The 16894-nt window shown below is 40.1% G+C and overlaps 1 protein-coding gene across 5 annotated transcripts in view; it reads right to left on the bottom strand.

The window, feature by feature from the left end:
• Window positions 1-16894, bottom strand: part of ERG (ETS transcription factor ERG) — a 374857-nt gene that overhangs the window by 50647 nt on the left and 307316 nt on the right. For 2 of the 5 annotated variants that reach the window (XM_077479897.1, XM_077479899.1), the window contains exons 1-2: window positions 16331-16767; window positions 1667-1884 (exon numbers count right to left, since the gene is read on the bottom strand). In XM_077479897.1, coding sequence (XP_077336023.1) covers window positions 1667-1884; window positions 16331-16375 — 263 coding nt within the window. In that variant the 5' untranslated portion in view covers window positions 16376-16767. Of the gene's footprint in view, window positions 1-1666; window positions 1885-16330; window positions 16768-16894 lie in introns of those variants that run through there. The other 3 variants (XM_077479896.1, XM_077479898.1, XM_077479895.1) reach the window with 2 other exon arrangements.

The following is a 16894-nucleotide window of genomic DNA, read 5'->3' as shown; positions in this document are numbered from 1 at the left end:
ACTGACACCATTGATCTTTTTAACTTTCTGTAAGGAGGTAATTATTTTCAATGACCACAAGTGTAAGGACCATTTTTCCCACTGACCATCATACTAATGTATCATGAGTTGTAGATTTCTAATTTTTAGCAGGGGTTCCAGACCAGAGAACTATTTCAAGGGTTCCTCTGTGTTGAAAAGGTTGAGAAAGGCTGATATAGAGGCTGAACATAAGAGGGCCAGAAGGTCGAATTTCCTTGTTCATGTGATTTTTGATCATTCTCATTGCCTGTCTTTCATTAACAGTACTTGGCAACAGGCAGATCTTCCCATATCTATCATATTTGGCCACCCCTTGATTTGAAATAAACAGTGCAGCGCTAAAACATCACACATTATAAGTGGAAAAAAAAAAAAGATTTGCTATGATGGTGACTTCTGCTCCAATAGAAAAGGATAAAAAAAAGTCCCAAATCTCCAGAACCCAAATGATTAAGTGGAAGGCTGACAGTCCCACAAGCTGTGTTCACCCTTGGAAATAATAATAAGGAAACCAGAGTGAGTTCCTATTACGCTTACCAGAACTCCTCTTGATTTGCCTAAAGCTGACCATATACAACTCAAATTTTGCCAATTTCTGTGAATGAGCCATGGTTGGTTCTTCTGGCACCATGACCACCAGACTGAAGGAGTCAGCCAGACTTTTGGATTGAGAAATAGGCTTGGGTGGCCTCGAAACACGTAACCCCGCCTCCCTGTTGTCACTTCCAGCCTGCTCTGCATCCCAAAAAAGTCTGACGGACATCTTTTTGGATTCTGCTTCCTCCATCACAGCTGTTTTTTGGCCCTACTTGTGGACAACAAGGCTGCAAGTTTTACAGAAGAGACTCCATGCTCCACATGAAAGCCAGCTGCTGACCGTGGTGATAAGAAAAAAAGCGTAATTTCTTATGCACTATGAGTTGCTCATTTACATGGTGCTAATACTGAATGTAATTTGCATCACTTTGTCCTGTGCCCCATGTTGTGTCTTCTTGGCTCTACAGGTTACCCACCAGCCCACCCTGTGTGTTTGCTTGTACCAAAATGTCCTGCTATACTGAAGATTACCACCAGGGGCCCTAACCTTTTGATGAATAAGTTCTTTTAACTGTTTGTGATGGTTGGCAATTGTCTTTCACTCCAAAAAATATGTTTCATACTATACTTCAGTGGTCATCAACACTGTCCTCAGGGCCCACTAACAGGCCAGGTTTGCAAGATAACTTGAATACATCACAGGTGATATCATTTGCTGCTCAGTGATTGCAGTATTCTAGTCTGCATCTCCTCAAGGTAATACATAAAACCTGGCCTGTTAGCAGGCCCTGAGGACAGGGTTGATGACCACTGCTATACTTAGATTGCGCCCCCTCCCCTCTATATCAGTTGCAGTCACTGTTCTGGTATTCATTCAGTTGACGGTGTCGGCTGTTAGAACACAATAGCTGGAAATGGAATATTCATCCATCCAACCTGGATGGGGTGGAGGGGGATCTCTGAATTCTATGAAATCTTCACACATCTATAGCCAACTTAAGACCGGCCACCTATATGCTCACACTTACAGAACAACGACTGAAAAAACAGCTTGGTAGTACTGAGCGTAAGTTAGAAAAGTTGTAAAAATTGTCCAATTTTTCCTTACCGGGATCCGTTGACTTGAGTGGGGTTACATTCCATCTTGATGGTGACTCTGGATGGGGGCTGGGATAGCCAGTCTTGCTGCGGGACCCGTGGACTCATTTTCGAAGTTTGTCCATATTCACTGGAGGATGAAGCCGTCATCTCAGACTTGGTAAGGTGTGGCGTTCCGTAGGCGCACTCAAATAATGACTGATCGTCGCTCACCACTGATAATGCTTCCTGTACACAAACAGAGGGGATTCCAGAGATTAAAATGATTTATAAGAAACCAAAGGCCATATAGGCCAAGGAAAAAAAAAAAAGAGACATTTTTTAAAATGCAGATAAGATAATGTTTGCAGGCACAGAATTTTTATCAGATGCTTGACAATGGCCAACAATAACCTGAAAAAAAATAATGGAATGTGGTGAAAAAAAGAATGTTGGCCCTAAAATACATTGGAGAACTGAGTGATGGATGGTTCTCAGAATCTGGTGCTATATGGCCAGACAGAGACATAAAAACAGGATTTGAATTTCCCTCTATGGATTGCTTACATAGTTTTATAATGAAACAAAAAAATAAAAGTCAAGTTTAAAGACTAACTCCAGTCAAAGTGTTTTGTGCATAAAGTGGGAAAGAAGTCTATTTATAAAGAGAGAAGTTGACCTTCTCTGCAGGTGAATATTCCAGATCCGTCTGTTTTACATACAGTCAGTTGGGCTGAAAATAGTCAACCCAGTTCATCCAAGAGTAAAAAAATAAAAGGAATAAATAAAGATTAAAAACAAAAAAGCAAAACAAATACAGAACACCATACCCACAGCTGTTTCAGAGGAAGGCAAAAAACGACCAAAATGAAAATTCTGGACCAATACAAAAATGCAGAATGCACTTGGCCAAAAACCAAAACAGAAAATGAAATGAACAGTTTTCAAAAAATAAATTTTTTATATAGAATTTTATCATATTCAACTCTTTAATTAATAACTTTTGAAGCACTTTTGCGTTAAAAAAGTGGAAGAAAAATACATATCCTAAAATTCTATGTATGTCTTCACACTGATCCATTGCGCTTCAATTGCCACATTTTTGATGCATATTTGGTCAGTTACAAAAATGCACCAAAAACGCACCTCCCCATTAAAATGCATTGAAAGCGCAGCAAAATCGCTGTAAAATCATGCCAAAATCGCACGTTTTGCAGTGGTAATTATCGGCACCTTTTTTTTTTCTATCGGCAAAATGCTGATAACCCTATTTTTGGCCAATAATCTTCAGTAACCAATATATCAGTGCTTCCCATAAAAGAAAAACCCCAATAAAGCATGATCCAATTTGCTCTAGCGGGTGAAAAAGTAAATCCTTCCAGATTGCCAAGAGGGCAAACTACCCCTAATTGTATTACCTATCTACTGAAGTGGACAGAACCAGCTCTTAGGCTGGGTTCACACTTATGCGATTTGGATGTGGGGTTCCCTGCATCTGATTTGCATGAAAGGAGAATGTGACCGCCTCTCAATGGAATTGGTTCACACACCTCCAGAGCGGCGGTCCGCATTTGGAAAGGGTCCTGTGCGTCTTTGGCTCCAAATCAGTTGCAAATTCAGGCCGAAATTTGGACCCGATTCACACCTGAATCAGTGAACAGGGACGCACCGGACTCCCTGCCGGGAGCCGTGGCCACAGCAAGTGTGAACCTGTCCTCATGGGGACCAATACCACATTTTCACAGCTCTTACTATGAAGAAGCCTTTCTGTACGTGGAGGTTACATTTCATTCCTGCATGTCAATCCCGACTTCAGAGACATCTGTATGGGTTTCTGCACCAATGTCTATTAGGGGTGCAACGGATCGTCACAGATCCATGATCCGAACGGGTCAAATGACGGAGCGATCACTTGTAAACGAACCGGCGTCATGACATGACTCCGGTTCCTCTCTCCCCTCTCTGTACAGATCAGGGGAGAAATTGGATGGACGCATTGCTGTGGGCTGGATCTGTAGTGCCCACAGCGCTGCTCTGTGGACAGCCATCTCTCCATACCCTGCCAATACTCTGCAATACCCTGCCAATACCCTGCCAATAACCTGCAATACCCAGCAATACCCTGCAATACCCAGCAATACCCTGCAATACTCTGCAATACCCAGCAATACCCTGCCAATACTCTGCAATACCCTGTCAATACTCATCAACACTCAGCAATACCCTGCCAATACTCTGCAATACCCTGCCAATACTCTCCAACACTCAGCAATACTCTGCCAATACCTAGCAATACTCTGCCATACCCTGCAAATACCCAGCAATACTCTGCCATACCCCGCCATACCCTGCAATACCCAGCCATACTCTGTAATACCCAGCCAATACCCAGCCATACTCTGTAATACCCATCCATACGCTGTAATACCCATCCATACGCTGTAATACCCAGCCATACGCTGTAATACCCAGCCATACGCTGTAATACCCAGCCATACGCTGTAAAATCCAGCCATACTCTGTAATACTCTGCGATACCCAGCCATACTCGGTAATACCCAGCCATACTCGGCGATATCCTGCCATACTCGGCGATACCCAGCCATACTCGGCGATACCCAGCCATACTCGGCGATACCCAGCCATACTCGGCCAATATTACAGTGGGGGAGATTGTGGATATTACAGTGGGGATTATATGGTGGTGGAGTTTTCACAGGTTTTTGCAAATTCAATTATTATTTGCTGATCCGAAAAAATGATCCGATCCGTGACTCTGATGCGAGGAACGATCCGATCCATGAGTTTTTTGATCCGTTGCACCCCTAACGTCGAAATCGCACCCTGAAATAGCCAAACATACTACAGAAACTACTTATGGAGTCGGCACGGCGCCGCGAATGAGACTGATTCAGACGGTGCCATTGCCAGCATATTGCATGCCAAATCGCTCCAATGAGAACCAGGGCTTACACAGCTAGTCAGTTGGGCTACAAAAAAAAGTCCACCCAGTTCATCCAATATATATAAAAAATAAAAACAAATGGGTAAATAGAATAAATAGAGAGAACAAAAGAAAATACCCAAATACAAAACTCCATATCCACAGCTGATCCAGAGGAAGGAAAAAAAAAAGCATGATCCAATTTGCTAATAAAAAAATCATTCATGATCCCCCAGGAGAGCAATCCGATACTCCCTGGATCAATTACCCCCTAATTTTATTACCTATCAATGTTAATATCCAGTTATATTTTGTTAATTCACGCCTGGAAGAAATTAGATCTAACCTCTACATATGGAAAGGCTTCTTCATAGTAAGAGCTGTGAAAATGTAGAATAGACACCCTCAATAACTGGTTCTGGCCAGCTCAGTAGAGTTATACCTATAAATGGTTATTATCCAGTTATATTTTATGCATTAGGAATGTATCCAGCTCTTTTATAAAACAATCTACTGAGCTGGCCAAAACCAGTTCCACATTTTCACAGCTGTTACCGTGAAGAAGCCTTTAAATATATGAAGGTTAAATCTCTTTTCCTCCTGGAGTAAAGCGTGCTCCCTTGTCCTCTGTAATGACCTGAAAGTGAATAACTTAACACCAAGTTCACTATATGGACCACTGTATTTATACACGTGGATCATATTCCAGCTTAGGGTCCTTTCACACTGCTCTGTAGGAAAATAATGGTAAAAACTCAATCTGCATTTCTGGTGCATTTGTGGGTTGCCTGCACCTGTGAAAAATGGACAAGTGACACAAAACTGTGTTTGGACACAGGCGATCAGCAGGTGCCGACCGTGAATCACTTGCTGACAAACTTCGTACAATCACAGCGGGTGTGGGCGGGGAGATGTGAGAGGGGCGGAAGGGGCGGAGGCCAGACCAGTCACCCTGCACAAGGAGAGAGCAGCAGTGAGCGGTCTTTTTTACAGGAAGCTCCTACACAAGGGAGGGAAAAGCTCTCACAGCAGATTACTACACAGATCTGGAAGAAATACACAAAGCACACCAAGATTCAAGAAAGAATTCACACGATGAATGGATTTAGACAATATTTACTTATGCTGGAGTTCAGCTTTAAGCACCAAAGCTAAAGTGTAAACTTTTCCATTCCCAACCCTGGGTGAGAATTTAACAACAATTTTCCAATGTTAAAATTCTCAGAAAATCCATTGATATAATCAAAGCCCTTTACTGAAGGTATCTCAGCAAAGTTTTCTTTTACCTTCCAGTTTATTAATTTTACCAAATTGCGCTGTCAAAATCGCGTAGCAGGAACGCTCGTTCCTGCTGCACGATAATGTGAACAGAACGGAGACTAAAAAAACACCCAAAAAAATCAACAAAGCCTCTAAATTGCCTACATACACAATGCTCAAGTGTAGCAAATTGTCATGTTTCTGAACCTTAACACACCTTCATATTCCTATTTCCAACACACAATGGCATCTTGAGAATCTCTCAGGAGTTATTGTCTGTGAACGTCAGATCATTTCATTCCCAAGACTTGTATTCTTAACCTTTGGCTGAGGTTCACTACTGCAGATTGTCTGGTGGAAGTGACTGGTTACGGTTACCCATCCTGTCTAAATAATAATAGCTTTATTCAAGGTTCTCGGGGTCATCGCTGGAAGGCAAAGTGGCAGTTATTTATTCTCAAGTGGCACCGAAGTAGAATCTCAGCTAAACTCCAGCCTTCCCTTCCATCTTAAACAGTTGTAGAGGTTCCCCTGATTTTATTGCACACTGTGAGCTTCTCACAGTATGCATTGAAAGCTACAGAAAATCAGACACAGCCTGCCTCAATTCCCAGGTGGCATATGTCTAGCATCATCCTCTCTGGCTTGTCCATCTACTTCATTCAACTTCAGTTTCTTTCAATGATGAAGGCTCAGCATTACACGTGGGCATTTCCTATGCAAATGCAGCCTACCAAGACACACGTCGTCCTCCAGACTGACATCCACCCATCAGGTCATTTATATTCTCGCACATAATCTATGTATAAAGGAGCAGCTTTGTAACCCTAAAACTGCCTTTCTCGACTTTATTACCTCAGAGGAACCCATGGCATAATTTTGAGATTTTGGGGAACCTTTGCCAAACTCATTGGAGGTCAAAATAGCCAGTGACATTGGTTACCAGTAGAATGAATGCATCCCTTACAGTGATGGCCAGATTGTCATCCTTACAGACAGCTAAAAAGATCACTGGTGTCATAATGATGGCTCTGCCAAGTGGTATTGGTCCTGGAAACTTTGTAGGCATCAGATGGAAGGACAATCCTCCAGAGCTCAAGGAACCCCAAGCAACCCCTGGGGGAACCCTGGTTGAGAATGTCTGCCCTGGGACATGAAGTGTGCGCTGAATGTAGATTACCCCCCACGTCTCCATAATATGGAGGACAATCCTCCAGAGCTCAAGGAATAAACCCCTGGGTTTCAATAAACCCGGGTTGAGAATGGCTGCACTGGGACATGAAGTGTGCTCTGAATACAGATTACCCCCCACGTCTCCATAATATGGAGGACAATTGTCCAGAACTAAGAAAGCAACCCCCTGGGGAACCCTAGGGTTTCAATGAACCCTGGCTGATAATGGCTGCCCAGGGACACGAAGTGTGTTCTGAATACAGATTACCCCCCACGTCTCCATAATATGAAGGACAATCCTCCAGAGATCAAGGAACTCCAAGCAACCTCTGGTGGAACCCTTGTGTTCTACTTAACCCTGGTTAAGAATTTCTGCCCTGGGACATGAAGTGTGTTACAAATACAGATAACCCTCATAATATAAGGTGGGAGGTTTCTGTACTTCACACAGATAACCTGGGAAAGGATGCTAACCTTGCTTAAAATGGCACTGCAGAGTAGGACAGCACAGGATTTCTGGCAGGATCAACAGTGTGACCTGGGCAGAGCTGATAATATTGTATGAGACAGTGCAGTCCAGGCAGAGAGCAAATAGGAGCAACAATGAGAAGTTAATTTTCAGGATGTATATACACTTTAACTTCTTCCCATCCAGCCCTGGCCTCCCTGGGCTATTACGTCCAGGGGGTGGTAAGGTCTGCCTGATCATGTGACCACTGTGACATCCAATCACAGTGGTCACATGATCGGGCAAACCTTGCCGTAATGGACGTAATAGAGAGCAGGAACTGTCTTTGACAGGCCGCGTACACACGGGCGGACTGTTCGCCCAACTTTGTCCGCTGAACAGTGTTTCAGCGGACAGTCCGCTCGTGTGTGGGCTTCAGCGGACAGTTTCAGCGGACAGTCTGACGAACAAAGTTTTTCGGAATTTCCGTAAGACAGTCCGCTGAAACTTGGTTTTGTCCGTCCAAACTTGGTTTCAGCGGACAGTCCGCTCGTGTGTAGGCAAGTTGGACGGACTAAGTATCGCGCATACTCAGAAAGGGTTTACACGGCCGAAGGTTGCATTGCAGTGTATAGGACGTTGTTTTTCTAGTCCCGTCGTACGTGCCGTTCACGTCATCGCGCAAGCTTTCAGCGGACTGTTCGTTCATCGTGTGTGGTCAAGTCCGTTCATGCAAATTTTGAGCGGACTGTTTGTCGGATTGTTTGACGAACTAAGTTGGGCGAACAGTCCGCCCGTGTGTACGCGGCCACAGTGAGTGTGCTTCCAGCACAGAAACCTCTCCTGCCTATGGACACATATGTGCGGTGTGTGGTGTGGGCGTTAAAGCACAACCTATTTGCTGCCACACATATGCGTTATGTAGGTGACAACTGGTTAAAAAACATGTTTTTGTCTATAGTTTATATGCACTTGGGGCAGCCAAATTACCTCTTGCCTATGAACTGTGATTTCGGTATATAAGAAACAATATTACACATACTGAACAGTAATGTGAAGTAAACGCATGAAAGCTGCAGTAAAATCAGTTTCAGACAAATGTTACAATAACAAATGAAAACTAAGCTGAAAATTTGCCTTTTTAAATATATAACATTGCTGAGTAACCAGTGGTGTAAAAATGAACCGTTTATCTAAGGACTCATTCACAACAGCCGCATTGCCCAAAGCAGTCGCAACATAAGAACAAGGCAATTTGTACGACGTCCTATCAATGGCTGCAGTTTGCAATTTACAGAGCGGAAAAGAGTGGAAAAAATAAATAAAAAAAGGACACGTTCTATTTCTGTGCAGCTCAAAAGAATTACATTAGAAGTTGGAAAATAAGAAGGAAAACCAAGCAACTTATTGCAGCGCCCATTCCCACCCATCACACATGATTCAGATTCAGAATACTTTATTAGCCCCAAAGTCTTTGACACTGCTCTGTGCATGGATCCTGCAGAAAAATATTCAGCATGGCGCCACCTGCAGGGAATTTGGTGTTATAACGTTTACCTGGCTATGAAGACTCAACAGAAACCATATTTAACCACTTGCCTAGAGGCATTAACCACTTTCACACCCTTCATGCCCAGGCTGATTTTCAGCTTTTGGCATTTTCGCACATCTAATGACAATTGCGCAGTCATGCAACGCTGTACCCATATGAATTATCTTTTTTTTTTTTTTTTAGACAGATAGAGCTTTTTTTTTGGTGGTATTTAATCACCACTGTTTTATTTTTTTTTTTTTTTGCCAAACAAATGAAAAAAAGACCAAAAATTTTCCAAAATTTTAGTTTCTGTTATAAAATGTTTCTCCTTCACTAATGTGCACCGATGAGGCTGCACTGATGGACACTGATAGGCAGCACAAATGGGCGATAGGAGGCACTGATGGGCACTAATAGTCAGCACTGATGAGAAGGCACGGATAGGCAGCACTGAGAGGGGGCACTGATAGGTGGCACTGATTAGAAGGCACTGATGGGCAGCACTGATGAGGAGGCACTGAAAGCTGGCACTGATGAGCACTGATAGGCAGCACTGATGAGGAGGCACTGACGGGCACTGAAAGGCGGCACTGATGAACACTGATAGGCAGCACTGATGAGGGGGCACTGATAGGTGGCACTGATTAAGAGGAACTGATGAGCATCACAGTAATGACCGGTGGCATTGATGAGGAGGCACTAATGAGCTGATAGGCAGCACTAATGGGGGACACTGATGTGTACCGATAGGCGGCACTGATGAGGCACTGATGCGGCTGCACTGATCAGGGCCCTGATTATCAGGTTAGATGTCCCCCATACGAATTGCCATTTACTGGCTCTCCTCTCCTCATGCTATGACAGTACAAGAGGAAAGTATGGTGGTAAAGGGCCACTGTGATTGGCCCTTTACCGCGATCAGTGATTGGCTGTGTCTGCACCCCCCCCCCCCCCCCGGCGAGGGGCATGGTTCCTGGAGGACATCCATGGACGTCTTTCCAGAAAAACAGAGCAGTGCTGTAGCCATCTTTCGGCTATAGCACGGTAAGGAAGTGGCTAAACAGAGAACTGCTAGTTGTGAGAGTGCAGCAGTATATCCCCCAAGGCCACATGAACACTGTATTCTCTATGACGCCCCTTTCTCCTACAGCAAAAGAAGTGGTAAAAAGCTACGGCGTTAATGCAGTCCATTGGCCAGAAGGTAATATACTCCATCCATTAGAATGCATTACCGCACAAATAAGCATAAACAAGCCTAGAGTCAATGAGCGTTTGTGCGCATTTATGTGCTTTTGAGTATTTTTAATGCTCCAAAGCTCCTCTCCTGAACACAAATTTGCTGGTGGTGGTGGTGGTGGGGGGGGTTCTACCTTTAAACATTTCTCTCTCTAAACTTCTGCAAAAGCCTATACCGTTGCATGGACACATTAAAAAAAAAGAAAAAAAAAAGCTTGCAGGCCTGTAAAAGCAGTATTTTTAAGTGTGAGTGAGCCCCTATGTTGTAACTATGGACCAAATATCAAAACCTATATCTGCAATCTGTCATTTGCATTCATACAACGGCTGTTTCTCTTTTCAGAGCCTTGTTTATCCTGCCAGTAGTTCTGGTATTGGGCTACTTCCTAGAATAGCATACAAGTGTGGCTTCAAAGTCGTGTGGCTTTGAAGCCGACATCCTTGTGCGACTACATCGCGGCTTGCATACAAATTCTTTAACAGAAGTCAATGCAAGTCGTGATGAAGTCACCCCAAAGTAGTGCGGGAACCTTTTTCTAAGTCGGAGCGACTTAAGTTGCACCGATTAGTACGGTTCCATTGCTGTTAATGGAGTGTGGCCTGTCATGCGGCTTTGTTGCATGACAAGTCGCAGCAGTGAGACCCGACCCTAAGACAGCTATGTTGGATCTCAAGTAAACTCACATAGCAGCCATGTCACCATGTCAGTCTTGGATGGACACATAGTTTTAAATGGACTTTAACCACTTCAGTCCCAGGAGGTTTTACCCCCCCTTAATGACCAGGCTATTTTTTGGGATATGGCACTGCGTCGCTTTAAGGCCTCATGCACACTGGACTTTTTTTTTGTTTTTATAGCAGCTGTTTAGACGTTTTTTTTCTACAGTCATTAAACTCTCCAACGTGTTATCCTGTGTCCATGCACACATAGGCTGTTATCAGCAGTTTTGAGCAGTAAAAAACAAACAAAAAACCAGCGGCTTCTAAGAGACATTTTGCAGCTGTAAAAACGCTCTAACGCTGATAAACGCTGATAAATGTCAATAAACGCTCAAAAACGTCCCTCACCAGCGTTTAATGTTTTTAAACCATTGAAAAGAAACATTTTTTTTCTTCTTCTTCAAAAAAAGCGCTAAAACGCTAACTCAGAAAAACGCTATTGCAAAAACGGTGAAAAAAGTTGAAAAACTCACTGCAAAGCTACTGGCGTTTTTATAACATTATTTTAACGTCCGGTGTGCATGAGGCCTAACTGAGAATTGCGCGGTCGTGCGACGTTGCACCCAAACAAGATTGACGTCCTTTTTTCCCCACAGATAGAGTTTTCTTTTGGTGGCATTTGATCAACTTACCTTTTTATTTTTTGCGCCATAAACAAAGAGCGACAATTTAGAAAAAAATTTTTTTTTGCTATAATACATATCCAAAAAATATATATAAAAAAACAACTTTATTCATCAGTTTAGGCTGATATATATTCTTGGTAAAAAAAAATTTTTTTTTTAAATCGCAATAGGCGTGTATTGATTGTGTTTTCAAAACGTATCACACCCATAAACTATGGGATAGATTTAGGGACTTTTTTTTTTTTATTGATTTTCCTAGTAATGGCAGCGATCTGCGATTTTAAGCGGGACTGTGACATTGCGGAGGACAAATCTGACCCCAAATTACACTTTTTGGGGACCAGTGACATTATTAAATTGGTATAAAAATGCACTGATCAATGTAAAAATGACACTAGCGTGAAAGGGGTTAAGGCCCCATTCACACCTTAACGTAGCATTCAGGCATAAAATCGTGATTTTGCGGTGGTTTTACGGCACTTTTTACTGCGATTCTGTGCAGGGCAAAAGGTCACCAATGTAAAAAAGAAAAACGCCCAAATCTGCCCGATTTGAGCGGCAAAAAAGGGTCCAGAACTTGTTTGGGCTACAGGCGTTTCGGCTTCAGGCGACTTGGAGTGGGGATGTGAACCATCTCCATTGAGAATAATGGATTTTTTTCCCCTCCAGCGTTTTGTAGCTTCAAGCTACAAAACGCTCAGGTGAATGGGCCCTTACAGTAGGGGGGATGGGCTGGCAGGGACAGATCATGGTTCCCGATGACTGCAAACAGAAGATCTCTGTCATGTCCCCTGTCAGAATGGGGATCCACTTGTTTACAAAGGCAGATCCCCATTATGCCTCTGTACTAGGCAATCGCGGGTCGCCCCCGGCGGACATTGAGTCCGCACAACCTGAGGGCACGCTCCCGCAGCAGGCACGTACACGCTGGTCGAGCCTGCACGAGCTGCCGTACAGTTAAGGCGATTTGCGCAGGAGAGCCGACCTGCCACAGTATAACAACGGCAGCTGGTCAGCAAGTGGTTAAAGTGCCATTAAACCCAAAAGCAAACATGTATTTTATTGCCGCTTACCAATTCTTAGATGTGATGGCTGCATTCATTTCTCTTTTTTTTTAGGCTTTCTTTCTATAACTGTCATCTGGTGATCCATCCAGTAAGCCTGTTTTATCAAAAGAAAAAGCTCTCCAGCAGAATGTATCAGTTAAAGACGTGAGACCAATCATTTAACACTGGCAGCAGTGCTTACAATGATCACCTAATATTTATTTACAACGTATGTGAAACCTTTATCCCAAAAGGAAAAAAAAAAATACAGTTGCTGTGACTGCTTATAAAAAGTAACCTGATGTTTGCCTTCAACTTGTTAGTGTATTTAAATATGACAGTACATCCAACACTCCCTTCCCCCAGATTGACAATGCTGCTGTCTAAATTGTGCTCCCTGTGCTCCTTCATCTAGAATGGAGGCAGTCTAATACAGGAGGTGTGTTACTGGCCAAATCACCAGGTGAAAACAAAAGCAATAAAAAAAGCCTAAAAAATAAAACTAATGCAGCGACCACATCTAATGACTGGTTAGCTGATTGATATATATATATATATATATAAATATAAAAAAAAGTTATATAAACTTTTTTTATATTTATATATATATATATATATATATATATATATATATATATATATATATAAATATAAAAAAAGTTTATATATATATATATATATATATATATATATATATATATATATATATATATATATATTGCATTTTGATTTATATTTATATAACAATAACAACAATTTTAAGTTTAAGTTTTATGTATATATATATATATATATATATATATATATATATATTTATTTTTTATTTTTATTTTTTTTTTCCTTGTTATTTTTTTTTATATTACATTAATATATATATTTAGAATTTTTAGGTTTTATACTACTTTAAGTAAAAGAAATTAAATCCTAACTATAGTATTTTTATTATTTATTTAGGGAAAAAAAAAACTTTTAAATAAATAAAAAGCTGATCAGTGTAAGCACCCTATATGATTTGTCCCAACCCCTGTGGCTCTGTGGCTGACATTAGCACTGGACAGCTTGGCCTGTTACAGGAAGTGGGAAATAACAGATGTTACAGGAGGAACACTGAAAAATAAAAACTAAGTGTAGCGACAGACTGCCTCAATGTATGTGTCATTTTTTTATGTTGCCCATAGTTCCAATTTACAGTAAAGATGGGTTTCAATGCTTTTGCTAGAGAAAAGTCTGGTTATACCATTTAATTGATCGCAACGCACTTGAGCAATGCAACGCAAACAAATATACATATGTATATATGTAAAAATATATTTAAAACATGTCATTTTATGACCTCATCTAGTCAGGGGTAACCATAGTGGCCAATCAGAATCCATCCTGCATGCGTCTAACTTTAGCGGTTAGCAAAGCACAAGAAGCTTGCACTGTGGGGTAATGCACTAAAGAGCTAACCCTTAACAATAAGAACGTTTTTTATTGCATAATGTCAACAGAGCTTCTAAAAATGATCCTATACTCTGACAGCAAAGAAAATAAATCTAAACAAATGCAATTCTTAGTAATATGTTAAACACGTTTTTTTTTTGCCAATTTTATATTATGCAGCCAAAAGCATCAGCAATGGACTGAAGCTGTAAAAATATATACATTTTTTTTTATTGCATTTTGAAAATTTTTAAGAATAACACAAAACTGTTTGTACATCTAATTAAAAAAAAAAAAAAAAAAAGTAGTTAAAAAACTACTAAGAATAATAAAATGTATTTTCCAGATATATAATTTAGTCGTTTTGCTTGTGTATATGAAGATAAAAGTCAGAGGACATTTTCTTGAAAAGAGGAACAAGGAGGAACCATCAGAGGGAACTCTTTCTAAGAATATATACAGAAGAGGTTTTTTTTTTTTTTTTTTTTTTATCAAACAGTGTACACCGTACGTGGTCAGTATGGTAAAAGATATTAAAAAGAATTCCTTTTGCTAGATATGATAACCTAGACGCAAATATTCACAAATCTTGGTTCACGTTAAGACAAGTATTTTTGGTTATTTTTCTGTTTCATTAAACAAATTAAGATTTTTTGTGATTTTTTATTATTATTATTATTATTATTAACCAAATATGTTTGTAAATCAAATATTAGTAACTTTTTTGAAAAACGATGTAAAGCAGAATTGCATTAATTAGAAGGATTTAAAAATGAATAAATTATGCTGTGCACCAAAAAATTCTTACTTTTTAAATGAAAAACAATATAATATAGTCATAGGACCTATGAACAATTTACTCCAAAAATGTTTTAAATAGAAATTGAAAAAAAATATTAGTATTTCCCAGTTAGATGTTTGAAAGTTGGTTGACCACAGAAATAACTTTTTTTTACTACCTCCTTAATGTATATGCAACCAGTTTTAGTTGTAAAATATATTAAAAGGATCTAATATTATCAACATTTGGGACTACAGGCTTTCAGGATTTAGCCTATGTCTAAAGTAGGATATTCAACATTTGGGACTAGAGGGTTTCAAGGTTTGGCCTATGCCTAATATATTCAGAATTTGGGACTACAGGTTTTCAAGATTTGGCTCGTGTATAAATCTATTCAATATTTGGGACTGCAGGTTTTCAGGATTTAGCCTATGTCTAATATATTCAACATTTGGGACTACAGGTTTTCATGATTAAGTTTATGTCTAATCTATTCATCATTTGGGACTATAGGTTTTTAGGATTTAACCTATGTATAATATATTCACTATTTGGAACTAAAGGTTTTCAGGATTTAGCCTATGTCTATTATAATTAATATTTGGGACTACAGGTCTTCAGGATTTGGCCTACGCCTAATATATTCAACATTTGGGACTACAGGTTTTCAGGATTTGGCCAATGTCTAATATATTCAATATTTGGAACTACATGTTTTCAGGATTTATCCTATATCTAATATATTCAACATTTGGGACTCTAGGTTTTCAGGATTTAGTTTATATTTAATATATTCATCATTTGGGACTATAGGTTTTTTAGGATTTAGCCTATGTCTAATATAATGAATATTTGGGACTACAGGTCTTCAGGATTTGGCCTATGTGTAATATATTCAACATTTGGGACTATAGGCTTTCAAGATTTGGCCTATGCCTAATATAGTCAACATTTGGGACTATAGGCTTTTATGATTTGGCCCATGTATAATCTTTTCAATATATGGGACTACAGGTTTTCAGGATTTAGCATATGTCTAACATATTCAACATTTGGGACTACAGGTTTTTAGGATTTGCCCAATGTCTAATATATTCAATATTCAGAACTACATGTTTTCAGGATTTATCCTATATCTAATATATTCAACATTTGGGACTCTAGGTTTTCAGAATTTAGCCTATGTCTGAAAAAAAGACTTGTTGGTTTTAATTTGTTGAAAATCTTTCGATAAAAAAGAAATGTAAAAAAAACAAAAACATTCAAAAACAGAGCAATGATCATTTTTTTACAGCTCCTGATATGACTGTTCTAAGTAATCTGTAAGTATTTGCATCGTTACTTTGGAGGAATACATATGCAATTATTGCAGTGTGTACAACATTTTAGTAATGCTTTTATTTCCTTGTCTTTCTCTGATTTTGAAAAATTTGGTGGAAAAAAAAATAAAAAATCAGGATAATATACCATATCCTTGAACACAAAAATAAAATAAAACTTACATGGCTATATTCCTCAAAAGCTGGGGTGAACTGTGTCTGTAGCATCTTTCCAAGTGTAACGACAACCAAATGCTCATAGTTTGCTTTGATCCATCTAGTAAAAAAAAATCTTGAGCCGATATTGAAAAAAAGTAACCAGACCAGATGCAAAGTCCTGGTAATAATTGATTTATCTCTACTCAATGGCCAAGTCCAAGCACAACTGTTTAAATGATCTTGAAGGTCCCTTTTTTTATGAATGGTTGAAAAGGTAATTAGGACACACACAGGTAAACTCCATAACGAGGCAAAATTCCAATTTTTCAAGATTCATCTTGTAGAGTAGATGCCGGTTTTTAGAACCCAGCACAGAGCGACACAGGCGTGAGTTTGTACCTTCCAGAAATTTTGTTCTTACTGTGGGGAGAGGATATTGTGAAACTCAGGGATGTGTGCATATCCCAGTGATTGATGCGTCTACATCAGAAGTGCGGATTTTGTCTAATCTGCAGCACAACATTTTGAGTTCCTGTCTTACTTCCTCCTGGCCTTTCCACTACAATTGCTTGTAAAACAAACCATTCA

This window comes from Lithobates pipiens, unplaced genomic scaffold (genome assembly GCF_037356315.1).
Source record: "Lithobates pipiens isolate NorthernLeopardFrog02 unplaced genomic scaffold, aLitPip1_a1.2 Scaffold_16, whole genome shotgun sequence".
Lineage (NCBI taxonomy): Eukaryota > Metazoa > Chordata > Amphibia > Anura > Ranidae > Lithobates > Lithobates pipiens.
This window is presented reverse-complemented; position numbering and strand designations above follow the sequence as displayed.